Here is a 14,980-nt window from a genome sequence, read left to right on the forward strand (position 1 = left end):
AAGCCATTCAACCAGAAATGAGCCTCGTCGCGGAAGATGATTTTTGTATGAAAATCCGGATCATTATCTTGTTGTTGCTCAGACCAATTCACGAACATACGACGATTCCGGTAGCCAAGCGACTTCAGTTCTTACGTCAATTTCATCTTGTAAGGATGTAGGCCAAGATCTTTTCGCAAAATTCGCCACAACAACGTCACAGAGATGCCCAACGCGTTAGAACGACCTGTTAAAGACTGATTTGGGTCTTCTTCAATTGATGCGCTAGCGGCAGCAATATTCTCGAACTACGGGCACTTCTTTGTCTCACTGGCACGGGAACATTTTGTACTGTGCCTGTGGATTCAAATTTGTCTACTAGATGTTCAATTGTTGATCTGACAGGACGATTATGACGACCATAAATTGGAGGTAGCGCTCTTAAAGTTGAGGCCACTGACTCCGAATTTCAGCAGTAAATTGTAATAATCTCGACTCGTTGTTGGATCGTATATCTTTTCATGAAGAAATAGCAAACCTTATTGAAGAGATAAGTCAAAAGAGCGGAAAAATATAACGTCGTTTGCTGTTGATCTACTTTTGTAGCGTCCCTATTGAAAACCTCATTAGTTGATCAGCGCGACGAGCCGATTTAGCCATGTCACTAGTCTCTCAATTTTTGAGATATCGACCTAAAATTTTGCACACGTTCTTTTCTCTCCTAGAAGCTACTCATTCGTCGAAACCACCAACATCGGGCCACTATAGCATATAGCTACCATACAAACTGAACTATCAGAATCAGGTCCTTGTATGGAAAACTTTTTTGCTTGACAAGCTATCTTCACGAAATTTGGCACAGTTTATTGCCTAAAGCAACGCTACAATCTCCAAACAAATTGTTTAGATCGAACCTCTATAGCATATAGCTACCATACAAACTGAACGATCGAAATCAAGTACTCGTATGGAAAACTTTTTATTTTTTTTTTTTTGTGAAGGGTATTATACGGTAGCATCGGATAAATTAACGGTTTGTCTTGTTTTAGCTGAATTTGTTTGTCTAGTACCTAGACCTATGTCTCACTATTTGCTATTGAAATTGAACAGCAAAGTCAACTCACTAACAATCAATAAGTTTACACAGGCTGCTTGAATTCAGCTTCCGACAAAATAAAAACAAAATGTCTATAAAACAAACGGTAAACTAGAAAAAATACTCGTATAAAGTTAAAGCTTGAGAGCGTTAAACCCTGACCACACCAAGCTGACTTGCATAAAAGGAGGAGAACAGTGCAATTATTGTTTATTGGATTAGACAACCTTTTCCACAATTTACACAACTGTTTTCAATTTTTATTGTTGCTTAGCTCATCAAATGACGCAAAAAATATACAAAAACGATCAATGCTCGTGTTAAATGAAAGAGGAAAGCAAACATAATTATTTTTTTTCTTTTTTCAAATATAGTAAATACATATTTCCAATTTTAATTACGTTCAACTAAACCAACTAACCTATAATATATAAGTATGTTTATACAGCATAGTCACACACAGCACACACAACGGTGTTTACATTCTTATAACTAAAGTGCTTTGCATTTCACTTAAAATCAAATGGCGGCGCATCACGGCACGTGTAAGGACCCATGGGCGCTATAATCACTTGTATTGACAAATTATTGCGCTCGGCACCAATTAGATGGGGGCTCAGCTTAATGGAAGACAACGCCAACTCGTCGTAGGGTATTAGGTTGTCCACATTCAGCACGCGCACCTTATTCGAAAAATACTCGGTGCGTTCGTGTACGGTGAGAATATGATCGATTTTATTTTGTACACCAGTGATCAGTACGGCGACCTAAAAGTGTAGAAAAATGCAGCAGAATATTACTATTGTGACTTAAGGTTTGCATGTGTAGGCGATATTACCTTGAAACGCTCCTCGTCGAGCTGTGGATATTTGCAGGTGACGCGCAGGCGCACAGTTTTCAGTGAAAACTCTGGTACATCTTCACCCCAAATAATTTTCGCTTTGTTGTATTTGACACCGCGCGGAAAGAATTCAATCTCCCAAGTTATGGTATGATCTGAAATAAAGAGTAGACAGAAGTAGCTTAAGCAAGAAAAACCGTTAACTTCGGCTGCTTTAATACATTTTATAGGTGTATCCTAAAGGTTATAAAAATTATTTTTTTCTTGATCGGTTGTTACTTTTGTAGAGACACTAAGAATCCCTGAAGTATTTTGTGCAATGCGTATTATCGGTCAGTTTGTATGGCAACAATATGCTATACTGGTCCGATCTAAGAAATTTGTTCAGAGATTATGGAGCTGCCTTGTACAACAATCCATGTGGAATTTCATGAACATATCTCGCCAAATGGAAGAGATTTCTATACAAAGACTATATTTTGACCGGTCAATTTGTATGGCAGCTATGTGCTATAGTGGTCCAATCTAAGAAATTTTTTCAGAGATTTTAGCGCTGGTTTGAACAATAATTCATGCCAATTTTCACGACGTTATATTGTAAAATAAAAAAGGTTTCTTTAGAAGAACTTCATTTTGAGCGGTCAGCTTGTATGAAAGCTATAAGCTGTAGTGGTCCAATATCGGCGGTTCCGACAAATGAGTAGCTTCTTGGGAAGAAAGGGACGTATACAAAGTTTCATAACGATATCTCAAAAACTAACGGTACAGTTCGCTTATAAACAGACAGACAGACGACCTTGGCTAAATCGACTCAGCTTGACATGCTGAATATTTATATTATTATTTTATTGGGCCTTTAACGTTTCTTTCTTCGTGACAAACTTAATACACCCTGTGCAGGGTATAAAAACTAAAGAGCAACCAATAAATACACACCATCTTCAGTTTCGGCAATGTTGCGTTGCGAAAAGAAGCACGTCACGTAATTCGTATATTTTTCGATTTGATCAAATTCCTTCACATGTATGCTTACGCTCCAGGTGTCATTGGAATAGAGACGCGGCGTAAATTGCAGCATGCCCTCTGGAGAATAACGCACCTCACGTACACGGTCTTCCTGACCCGACTGATAGCTCATACCTAGAAATACGCAGAATAAAGCACTTCAATAAAATATAACTGTAATTTGAGTATAATGTAAATAACAACTTCACTCGCCTATTGCCATGCGTTGCACAATATACTCTTTGTGATACTCTAGCAGAGGAAAGAGTAGCAAATGCGCCAATTCACGCGGTGTCATCATTGCAAATCGTATATGCACCACTGTCTGCTCAACTAACTGCAAGAATGCGGTATTTTTCTCTTCCAATGTGAGCGTCTCATCATTGTCGTAGACTTCTTTGCGGTGCAAAAGCCAACGTTGCAAAATGCCAAAAAGCTGGTACTCGCTGGTGACCACAATGTCGTTCTGCTGCAGCAGCAGCACCATAATTGCCCCATCCAATTCTACAAAGTCTTTTGATTCGCTCACCATTTCTAAATTCCATTTCAAAAATCGCTTCAATGTTTCAGTGAGTTCCTTATGGTAGGGACTAAAAGCAATTGTGTACTGCAGCCAAGAGACGAGGTAACCTTGTGTGGCTGCCTTAGCGATGTGCTTCATCATGTAATCAACACAAAGCTCTACAAGGTCCTGTAAAATATGTTTGGTTAAAGTTGTGACTTACACATAAAATGCATACCACTCCCTTTACTCACCTTCACATTGTATTTGTCTGCTAAAGCCAGCATTGGCATTACCGTTTGCAGTGAAATTTTTATTTGGCCAACATACAAGTATTTTAAGAATTGGGGAAAAACAGCCGTACAACAGGGTTCCTCAACCAACTCGATAACGTGCTTACGACACTCATTCCATTGCGGATTCATGAGCATCACCTGAAACACTTCACTACTGGCGCAGAGTATAACACGATGTGCGGGATATTGCTCATTGCCCACAACCAAAATGATGTCGGACATCAATTGTTCGGCATATAAATTCGCTATCTTTTCCAATACACTTTGCGAGTTGTTCATCTGTAGTTACGGAAAAACAAATCAATTAAAAAAAAGTTGAAAGCTTCGTTATCACTTTTTTGATCTTTCTAACGGCAGTGAGAACACTGTTGGGTTATGAAATGATTAAATGTAATCTAATCTTTGAAATTTTCGGTCTGAACATAATATTAAACATACAACACTTGAATCCTGACTATGCTCCTCGCCTTCCTCCATTTTTGTTGTTGTTGTGTTTCGTTTATTGTCTTTGCTATTTTTGTCTCCATCACCACCAAAATCTTCAGAATCGTCCATCTTGTTGGTGTCAAATCCAGAATTGTGTGCTTCCCCAGGCGTATTCACGAGACGGGCCAAAGCCACACAGACCTTTTAAATGTTTATTTGTTTTTTGAAAATATAAATAAATTTTGTTGCATTTAAGTAATTTTGTAACAACACCTTTCAATTTACTATTCAATATACAAAAGAAATTGTGAACGAAGGAAGAGCTAATGAAAACAAAACAAAATACAATCAGTGCTGCCATGTTCGAGATATTCCTATTGGAATTGTGTAGTAGAAACATTAAACATATTGACAGAAAATATATATAAATGTAATCAGAATATAACAAATTCATTATTCAAATTTATTTTTGCTTAATAACAGTTAAAAATTAATTGACAGTATACTGTATAACATTAGAGTTCTCTCAAAAATAGTATTAATAATGGATAAAACTCCACACTGTTTTTATGCAATGCATCCCTACCAATTAGAATATTTCTTATCATCAAATTTCTTTGAAGTAAATGTGTCAAAATGAATTGAGGTATTTTTCCACAAATTTGTGCGAGCTAACTTTTGTTTTTTATGCGAATCTGTTGAAAAACTATATGGATAGCGAATAAAACAGCGAAATATAATTATAGTGTCGCGCACACTAATAATCGCGGGTGACAGCGGCTATTTTAACATTTGTATTTCATCATAATTTCAATTTTTTGCGCCGGTTTGTCAGTGCCCTCCAATTCTGTGAAGTCAACGTGCGCGTGAATTTGAATATGAAGTCGGAAGTGGTGCATAAAAGAACAAATCTCCTATTGGAAGACCCCAAATTTCGCATACGACCTTTACAGCAGGTAGTCTCTGCCTGCACAGGTGCACTTATTACAGCATGTTTTAGTAAGTATTCATTTCGTTTATTTATACACAGATAAGGTGTTTTATAATAATTTAAAACTTATGCAGTGACGCCATTAGACGTTGTAAAAACGCGCCTGCAAGCACAACAAACCGCTACAAATAAATGTTTTCTCTATTGCAATGGCCTAATGGATCACATATGTCCATGTGATCCGAATATGCCCAGTAATCTTAAACCGGAAAAACGTTTGAATGGCACAATTGTAAGTAAACCGATTTCATTGAGCTCACCATCGCATACACACATACTTACAATCGAATGCATTTATAATAGCTATAATTAACATACTTATGTTTTTTCACATAGGATGCGTTTGTTAAAATTACACGACAGGAAGGTGTTGGTTCGTTGTGGTCTGGTCTGAGTCCAACGCTTGTATCAGCGCTGCCATCAACAATTGTTTATTTCGTTGCCTATGAGCAGTTCAAACAACATGCGCTCGAATTCCATTACAAATATTTAGCCGAGGTGAAGGGTTCGCCACGCGGTCGAGAGATACCCTTCCATATACCAATGCTCAGTGGTGTGTCGGCGCGTGTTTGTGCAGTCACCTTTGTTAGTCCATTAGAGCTGATTCGCACAAAAATGCAGTCACAAAAAATGAGCTACGGCGAAATTGTCTCCACTGTGCGTGTGGTTATCAAAACGCAGGGTTTCTTCGGTTTGTTTCGTGGTCTACCACCAACAATTCTGCGTGACGTACCCTTTTCTGGCATATATTGGACTTGCTATGAGAATATTAAAAGTATGTTCGGTGTTCAGGAGCCAACATTTGGTTTTAGCTTTATGGCAGGTGCTATATCTGGCTCGGTAAGATAAGTTTTGTTTTATCTAATAATGTAAAATTCTTTAGTATTGAACAATTTGACATCACAATTATTGCATTATTATAGTAATGAACAACAATGATATCTTATCTTATTTTTTTGTACGTTTTATTTGCAAAAAAATAATTGCAGTTGGCAGCAACTATTACAACACCATTCGATGTTGTGAAAACACATGAACAAATTGAATTTGGCGAAAAGGTTCTTTTCACAGGTAAGAAAATAAATTTAACATTTATTTAACAGCATTGACTTCCTTCCAAATTTTTTAGACAAACCAGCCGCTAATGTATCCAATATGAAAGTAAGAGAGCGGCTGTGGTCAATTTATCGCTTAAATGGCCTAAAAGGTTTATTTGCGGGTCTATGGCCACGTTTGTTGAAAGTGGCGCCAGCTTGTGCCATAATGATTTCAACTTTTGAATACAGTAAAGCATTCTTTTATCACTACAATGTGGAGAAGCACAATGAGGCCTTGTTAATGTCAAACCAAAAACAGAATGATGCTTGAGAGTTATTGAGACATTGTGATACTATACTTAAGTTTCCGTAAAACTAAACAGAAATTGCTTCCAACGTAAACGTTGAATAATTACATGTTTAGTCCTCGTGAAAAGAATTCACAGGAGTGGGTGAAATAGAAATGAAGTGTAAATGTAATATATGGTTTGATATAGTCATTTGTACCTTTTAATATTTTTTGTATAGTTTGTAAAATTTGGAATTTTTATTGCTTTTAACCACAATAATAACGCTTAGCGCTATAATGGTAGTTAGCACAAGTTACCTAATTAACTTTGCATATACCTAATTTGGATCGAATGAGTTCTGAGAATATGCGTACATATGCTAATTTTTATAATATATGTACGTGCAGTGTTCAATCGTATGTGAATAAAAATGCTTTAATGGCGTAAAGCAATAAATTCATAATTCCTGAGCCCAAATATAAAATTTTTGTTGTTGTAGCGGCAGTATTTTACCGATTATTTTACTGTCTTTGGTCGGTTAAAAAAGCGTTGCCGTTACGTAGACTCGGCTGATGTGAACAGATGTAGAATCTAATCAGATTTCAAAATTGAAAAGTTCAAATGTGAAAGCGAGTGAATTGTAAACTAACGTTACAGTGTATGTAATTGAAGCTTTAAAAATTAAAACCTACATTTTAAATGATTATTTGAAATGAATTATCGATAAATTTACTGTGTCGATAATTTGAATTTTAGTTTGTAATCGTATCGGTTTCTTGTAAAGAACAAATAAAAGCAACCCTAAATATGTGGATCATAATTTCACTGCCAGAGTGGAATGAAGAACTGTCAAAGTTAATATAAAAATAATAACACGTGTGGTCGCATTTCATTTTTTCAAAAAATTGAATTTCAAATTAGCAACATGACCGAGGAAAATAAAGAAGTGACAACCGAAGAAATCGAGCAAAAGACGGACACAAATGTGGAAAATAAAGAAACCAGTGAAAATGTTGCTACAAAAGAGCCTGCTTGCGAGAAGGCAAAAGCTAAGAATCAACCGTCGACGAAGAAGCCAACAAAAAAGAAATCCGTTGAAAACAATCCCATACGCGGTTTACCCAAGTCTGGACGTCCATGGAAAACACCGAAGCAAAAGTAAGTTTGCAGTAATTTGCACAATTAGGAAATAAAATTAACGCAAATGATTACCAACAGGTTCACAACAATTAAGAAGACTACAAAGCGCTTATCTTTCGAAAAGAAACAGGAGCTGCGTAATGAACTGCGGCATATAAAGGAATTATCGAAGGATATAAAAGAGCAACGCAAGGAAGCGGCCGTACAAAAGAATCAAAGACGTGTGGAAAACGCTGAACGCCGGTTGGCCAATGAGCGAAGAGCTGAGGTGGTGCAGATAATAAAGAATCCATCTAAATTGAAACGTTTGAAGAAGAAGCAAATGCGTATGATTGAGAAACGCGATGTTAGTCAAGTGAAAGTGGTGTAGTTGAGCTCGTGGAAAGTATCCTGGAGGGTAACCTAGTACGCGGCTCATAGCGGGAGGGTAGATTAAGTTTTGTAGTTACTATACTTATGTATATTTTTGTAAAAAGAAGATTACAAAATTATGTGTACTGAAAACGAAATACTTATATGAAATTGCTAAATTCTGAAGAATACTTCATTATTTAAACTTTGCTGACTTTGGTCATTCAGTGTAGATTGTTAATAAAAAAAAAATACGAAGAATTTTAATGGTATTTATTATTTCGTTAGCAAAAAACAGCGCATTTACTACAAATTTCACGGCCTGATATTTTCGTTGAATATCTAAAAGCAAAGTTTTTTTTTATGTGATTTTAATGAATTTCGTACTTACACTTGATAGTATATGAAAATACATTTTCAACTAATTTAGTAATATCTTTTTCACTTGTTTGAGTTAATATATGGTCGCTTGGAGAATTTTTCAACAATTGCCACCGTTTGCAGTCAAAACCCACACTAACTTTAAATTTTAATATTGATAAACTATACAACACTCAATTATCAGAGCAATCAATTGAATTAAACATTGATAACAAATCAGGGGATTCCCCGCTTTTTACAGCCATGTAATGGTAACAAATACGCCAAAGTGGATGCCAGACATTTCAAAATGACCAGGTTAATTAGTTATAATATAATGTTGTTATGTGGGCTACTCAAAACCTACATAGTGCTAAAAAATTATATTTTCGAAACCTTCTAAAGGAATCGTTTTTTGATCAAAGAGAAGGGCATTACTTATGTTAAGTTTATACAATGTAGAAGGGTGTTAGATGAGTGGACTTGAGGGTTCATTTCCTGCTAGAAAAATTGAATTTGTTGGGAACAAGTTTGAAAAGGAATGGTTTATGTGCAGCGACCGAGAAAGGAAAGATCGAGGACAGTTACTTCTGGGTCCGAAGTCCTCAAGACGGTGCGGTGCTCTGCAACAGATTTTTTCTACAATTGATGTATGAGCGACCGCATCCTCTATCCTCCCCGGACTCCTATTATCTTATTAAATCTCTCCTCAAAAAAGTGTAAGTGAATAAAACCCCATATTTTAAAACATTTTGACAATGACGGTCTTAGAATAAACAAACTTTGCTTAACGAACACACTGTTGAAGTTTATTTCACATTTATTTTTGATATAGGATAGTATTTATTTAGTTATATATACTTTTTTTTTGGTTTAATGCTAATTTCAATACAGTATTTAAAATATTTCTCTCATTTATTGTAATATTTATTATTTGCAGTGGATTAAATAAAGCACTTTTGTTTGGTGGAAATAGTAGTATTTATCCGTTAATACGGATTCTGCAGCTTTGCTTATACGCATAACCTCCAAATACGCGGAAATTATAGCGCATGCATTTGAAGAACGAAAAATTAAGAGGAAAAGGAGATAAAAGAAACTATAATAAATCTTAATTCAAGAAAAAAAAGTTAATTCAAACAATGTTCGGCTATACTGCTGGTTAGGTTCACACTCCGATTTGGAACAGAATTTACGCAGATGTTATTTAGAAGATTTGATTAGGAGGTTTAGGTCTGATTAGCAGCTCTTAAGGCTTATAGACGGTAATCAAAAAAGTGGAAACATTTATTTTTTTATTATTTTAAATAAAAAATCATATGTAAGAATGCCAATTCCAAAAACTAATATACCGGTGTTGTATCCGTCGGGGTTATTTGTATATATGTAAATAAATAATCTGCCTTTTACATTTTTTTTTTATTTTTTTTTAATATTTTTTTGTATATTATTTTTGAAATTTTTTTTACGATAATCAAATAAGTGGTATTTTTTTTTTTGGTATTTTAAAGAAAAAATAGTATATACGGAAGAATGCCAAAAAGGAACATACTGGTGTTGGACCCGATTTGTATAAAAAATAAATAATATGTATTTTAAATTTGTTTGAAAAAAAAAATTTTTAATGTGATTTTTGAAAAATATTTTTTTAGTTAATAACTAATTATTAAATGTTCATGGGTGTTTGCAAACATGTTTTATAATTAGTTTTGTTTTTTTTTATTTATTTGGGGAATTTTAGTTCAATTTTAAAATTATTTTTTTGAAAAATATTTTTTTGAATACTATTTAAAAAAAAGTTATCAAAGGTTCATGGGTGTTTGCAATTTTTTATAATTCATTTTGTGTTTTTACTTATTTTTTCTTTAAATTTTGAAAGTTTTTTCAAATTTTCACTTTCTTTTCTTTCTTTTTTGAAAATGTTACTTATACTGATTTTTTGTTTTCAAAACAGAAATTTAAATTTTCATTTCTCTCGTTTTTTTTTGAAAAAAAAAATTAATTGTTCAACGTCTGTATAAATTTTGAAGCTAATCGGAAGTGTGTCCTAATCGGCAGTTTCCCAATTTTCATAAAAAAAAATTAAAAATAAAAAAACAACAAAATAAAACTCAATAAACATATTTTGTTTCATAGTGTAATTTAATATCAATTTAAATACAAAAAAATGTTTGGTTTTTTCACTTCATTTTTTCCTTTCCAACATCCGTTTTAATACATTACATAAGATCTTCAATATAAATTTTTGCGAATTCGCCGCACACTTGCGCAGAATCAAATAAACAAAGTCAAAATAACGTAAAAAATTAGCGAAAATAATTAATCATAAGGTAATTAATTAAAAGTGTTTTTTTCTTCTTCTTCTTTCTTTTAAGTAGTTAAAATTAATGTCCAAAAAGAGTAATTTGTTGCAGCATTTTTGCTGTTGCTGTTGTTGTTGCATTTCAGTTTCACATTCGGACCGCTAATTGACAACTGTTGCATCCGCTTTGCTGCTATTTGTTGTTGTTATTGTTCTTGTTTGCTTGCTGGCGGCAGTTGTTGCTAATAATTTCGTTGTTGTTGCTGTTGTTATTGGATTAATTTACTTATGTGCAATGGGAATCATGGTTTCGCCGGCGGTGATGGCGGGCAGTGGCGCCTCCACGGTCAAGACGCCATCCTTGCTGAGCGACGAGCGTATGGACTCGGGATTGACGCCCTTTGGCAAGAGGAACTCACGGTTATACTCCCTGTAGACGCTCTTCGTGTCCGATTTCTCTTCGTGTTTGGCGTGCACCTGTGCGAAGCAAGAAATAAAAACGAAAGATTTTAATAAAAATTTATATAAAAAGTCATGCATGAAAGTTGCAGCATTAGAAGTGGTTTATTCAATTGTTTTTGTTTTGTTTTGTCAATGTGTCTCGGTTATGTCTTCTACTGCGTTCGTTCGCGATCTTTTGCAGAGGTTGTATTTTATCTGTTTCTCTGCTTGACAGCGTGTGGGCCGGTGTCCGACCACATTTATGGCATATGATTCACTTGAATCTGAAGTGTGCGGTTTGTCTATGCAGTCAGTGCTTGCATGTATGTATGTTTGTATGTGTGTATATTGCTTTTCGCCTTCATAAGTTTGAACAAGCGGAATTTCAACACTCACTTCTGCCATGATTTAATGAAGTGAGGCGTCACAGCATCACAAAATTTGCCGTTACTTGCTTTTTAGTGCACGAAGAGGCGTTTTAGCAAATGCAATAACAACAAAAAATGTTCTTAAATGCGAGTGTGTGTTTTTAGGCGCATAGCAAGGAAACTTTTTTTATTGCCGGGTAAATGTGATATTATGAGAAATTGTATTTGTTTTCAGAAAATATTGATATACAAATATTTAAAAAAATATAAAAAAATGTAAGATAAAGTAATTAAAACATGAAACTAAATTAATTTAACTTTTACATTCAAACATTTTGGATTTGAAATTAGGTTTTCAAATTTTAAATCTATTTTTGGAATTAAAAATTTAATTTAAAATATTAAATTTTGATATTAGGATAATTTTTTGATTTAATTATAAAACATTTAAAATTTAATTTTAAAAAATTTAAATTCCCATTTTTGGTATTAGAAATTAAATTTAAAATCTTTAATTTTTATATTAGGATTGAAATTTTAAAATTGAATTATAAAAAACCAACAATTTAATTATAAAAAATTTAAAATTTAATTTAAAAAAAATTTAAAATTGAAAATTTTATTATAAAAAGTTTTAAATTCGATTTTAAAAATTTTAAATTTAATTCAAAAAAATTTAAATTCCCATAATTTTTATATTAGGGTTGAAATTTTAAATTAAATTATAAAAAAAAATTTAATTCAAATTTTAGTTTAAAAATAATGTATTTTAAAAATAATTTAAATAAAAAACAGAAGGAGTAGAAAACTTTTCAAAATTTAGGATTAAAATTAGGTTTTAAATTTTTTAATCCATTTTTGGGAATAAAAATTAAATTAAAAATATTTAATTTTGATATTAGGATAATTTTTTAATTTAATTATAAAACATTTAAAATTTAATTTTAATTTGACTTTAATTTAATTATAAAAAATTAACAATTTAATTATAAAAAATTAAAATTTAATTAAAAAAATTTAAAATTGAAATTTAATTAAAAAAATTTTAAAATTGAAATTTAATTTAAAAATATTTTAAATTTGATTAGAAAACTTAAAATTTTCTTATAAAAAAAAATAAGTGTAAATGGATTAAAATTTTTATTTTTTAATTCAATAATAAAAATTTTGTATTAAAATTTGAGAACATATTTTTAATACAAAAATTGGAGTGACAAACAAAAAATTATTTTTTTAAATTAGAAGCTAGCTCGAATGAAAAGTTGCACAAAAGGGATAAAAAAGAAATATTTACATATTTCTAACTAGAACACTATAATTAAAAGCAATAAAATATAAATAAGACAAAAACAGGTAAACAATCTATTAATGTTTTCAAAAATAAGCTTTACTTTTGAAAAATAACTAAAATAGTAGAACACGGCGTAGGCAAACAAGAAAAAATTCAAATTCTGTAAGAATTTATTTGTTTAATTTTTTATAATAAGCTTGGGTCTTATTTTTTTAAATTTATTTTTCATTTTAGTTTTTTGATAAAAATATTTATTTATTTGATTACATTTATTTATTCTCAATTATTATTATTATTATTATTATTTGTTTATTTGGTACCATATTGTTATTTTTTTACTTTTGCAATGTTTGCTAAAATAAAAAATTGAGTCAACAGCATTCGATTTTGAAATCAATTTTTCTGCTAACGGTACTTTTATTGGTTGCGATTATATTTTTGCAATTTCTCAGTTGCGTTTTTCTAGAAAACGTTATTTTTGTACATTTTATTTAAAATTTTCAGTCCATTTTAGTAATTTATATATATACCTTGACAAAGGTATACAGTCTACGAAGAAATTGTTCAGGTCAAACTACTGTACCATAGAGCCTGTCATGGAAGCTGACTGTCCGTTGTACGGAAAACTTTTTTATTTGATGGCATATCTTCACGAAATTCGGCATAGATTCTTGTCTAACATAACGGTGCAATTTTTGCAATTTTTGAAAATACTGTTGAGGTTGGACGGCATATAGCTTCCATACAAAGTGACTGTTGGCCGGTTAGATTTCAGATTTTCAAAGCGGTCTTATGGTTGTTTCTTGTGTTATTCCTAACCTAATATATTTCTCATTGAATCTTTTATTCTTTAATCTTATCAAAAAATATTCAGACACATACATATGTATACGTGTAAAAAAAGGTAGATATCTATATACTTATGTGTATGTTTATCGCATATAAAAATTATAAGCTTACAGAAATCTCTCTGATACATGCATACATACATGTATACACATTGATATATTCACACAAATTTATCGAATTTGCTCAATGTAAATACATATTCGCTAAAATTGTATGTATTTAAACCGTATTTTATTAGCTTAATTTTACAGATAAACTCCTGTGAAATATCATTTGTGCACAGCATGAAATCGCATGCTTGTATTCATATACATACACATGCACATATATTTACATGTGTATATATGTATTTTTGAATGTACATACATAACCGTAAAATGAATTTCTGTGATGACATGCAAAAACCGGGACTTTGTTATTTTCAAAGTTTTTGCTTTTATTCTTTCACGCAGCGATTGAGGTGTGAAATGCTGTTGCCCAATGGCTACCGCTGGCCATTAGCAGATTAAAGGTGCTCAAGTCGATATCTGCACATACATATGTATGTATTTATACGTTGAAGTATGGTATACACATGTACATATGTACATACATACATATGTATAATATATACCTACGAGTCTTTAAAACAAAATATGCGCGCAGAAATGACGGAAAATTTGCAAATCCAAAAAAAAGATTAAAATAAAATAAAAATCAAGAAAACCGACAGTAAACAACAAACTCAAGCGAAAAATGCCGTCATGAGAAGAGGATCCAATGGCTAAGGTACACAAATAAATTTCAAATAATTCGAGAAAAATCTTGAAAATTAGAAAATGCCTAGCGATCGCATGCTGTTGCCGCCACTGATCGGCTGGCTTATTTGAAACACAAAAAAATCGACGTTTGTATTGTATGTGTGTGTGTGTGTTTGGTTTCGACATAATGGCGACATGACCATGAGTCATTTTCCAAAAATATATTCTCGAACACAGGCGTTCGAATGAGGCTACAGCCAGCAAGCAAGAGGAAAATATTGAAAAACATATGGGATTTGCTAGAAATTAGTACCAGAATGGATGTGTATGTGTATGTATAAAGCTCTGAGATAGGTAAAGTGGAGATGAAAAAACAGATGCAAATGCACACATACACACATATAAAAAAAATATGTTTTTGACGAACTGTCAGTGGCGAGGCTTTGACGAAGGCGTGAAAAATGTGAAAAAATACGCGAAATATTCGAAAATGCCTCATAAATTTACATACATAATTCTTAAAAAAATTTTGAATATTCATATTTGAATTTTTTTGCTTTTTAATTTTAATTTTTTAACATTTTTTTTATTTTCTTTACTTTTCATTTTAGAAAATGCGAAAAATATTCGAAAATGTTAACAAAAAATTACATACATATATTCATATATCTTAAA

General features: G+C 32.4%; 4 protein-coding genes across 6 annotated transcripts in view; 2 read left to right on the forward strand and 2 right to left on the reverse strand.

Annotated features, from left to right (window-relative positions):
• Positions 1-1,390: 1,390 nt before the first annotated feature.
• LOC105228796 (BTB/POZ domain-containing protein 17) lies at positions 1,391-8,488 on the reverse strand. Of its 2 annotated transcripts, none has more exons than XM_011208768.4 (7): positions 8,346-8,488; positions 4,158-4,346; positions 3,678-3,998; positions 3,135-3,612; positions 2,853-3,056; positions 1,914-2,071; positions 1,391-1,842 (listed from the first exon to the last, which is right to left on the reverse strand). In XM_011208768.4, the coding sequence occupies exons 1-7, from the start codon at positions 8,367-8,369 to the stop codon at positions 1,585-1,587; spliced, it is 1,632 nt and encodes a 543-aa protein (XP_011207070.2). In that variant the 5' UTR covers positions 8,370-8,488; the 3' UTR covers positions 1,391-1,584. The 2 variants fall into 2 exon arrangements, with proteins under 2 accessions (XP_011207070.2, XP_049311339.1); XM_049455382.1 differs by having other exon boundaries at positions 4,158-4,468; positions 8,346-8,484.
• Positions 4,767-6,673, forward strand: LOC105228795 (probable mitochondrial glutathione transporter SLC25A40). The gene is made up of 5 exons (XM_011208767.4): positions 4,767-5,144; positions 5,211-5,368; positions 5,473-5,976; positions 6,126-6,207; positions 6,266-6,673. Exons 1-5 carry the CDS (start codon positions 5,024-5,026, stop codon positions 6,502-6,504), a joined length of 1,104 nt encoding a protein of 367 aa, XP_011207069.2. The 5' UTR covers positions 4,767-5,023; the 3' UTR covers positions 6,505-6,673.
• LOC105228794 (coiled-coil domain-containing protein 86) lies at positions 7,216-8,215 on the forward strand. The gene is made up of 2 exons (XM_011208766.4): positions 7,216-7,621; positions 7,682-8,215. Exons 1-2 carry the CDS (start codon positions 7,389-7,391, stop codon positions 7,971-7,973), a joined length of 525 nt encoding a protein of 174 aa, XP_011207068.1. The 5' UTR covers positions 7,216-7,388; the 3' UTR covers positions 7,974-8,215.
• Positions 8,489-10,435: 1,947 nt separating the features above from the next.
• LOC105228797 (heat shock protein beta-1) overlaps positions 10,436-14,980 on the reverse strand; it is a 36,143-nt gene continuing 31,598 nt past the window's right edge. For both annotated transcript variants that reach the window (XM_011208769.4, XM_011208770.4), the window contains one exon: positions 10,436-11,093. In XM_011208769.4, the coding sequence (XP_011207071.1) occupies positions 10,899-11,093 (195 nt within the window). In that variant the 3' untranslated portion in view covers positions 10,436-10,898. The remainder of the gene's footprint in view (positions 11,094-14,980) is intronic.

Source organism: Bactrocera dorsalis, chromosome 4 (assembly GCF_023373825.1).
Source record: "Bactrocera dorsalis isolate Fly_Bdor chromosome 4, ASM2337382v1, whole genome shotgun sequence".
Classification (NCBI taxonomy): domain Eukaryota; kingdom Metazoa; phylum Arthropoda; class Insecta; order Diptera; family Tephritidae; genus Bactrocera; species Bactrocera dorsalis.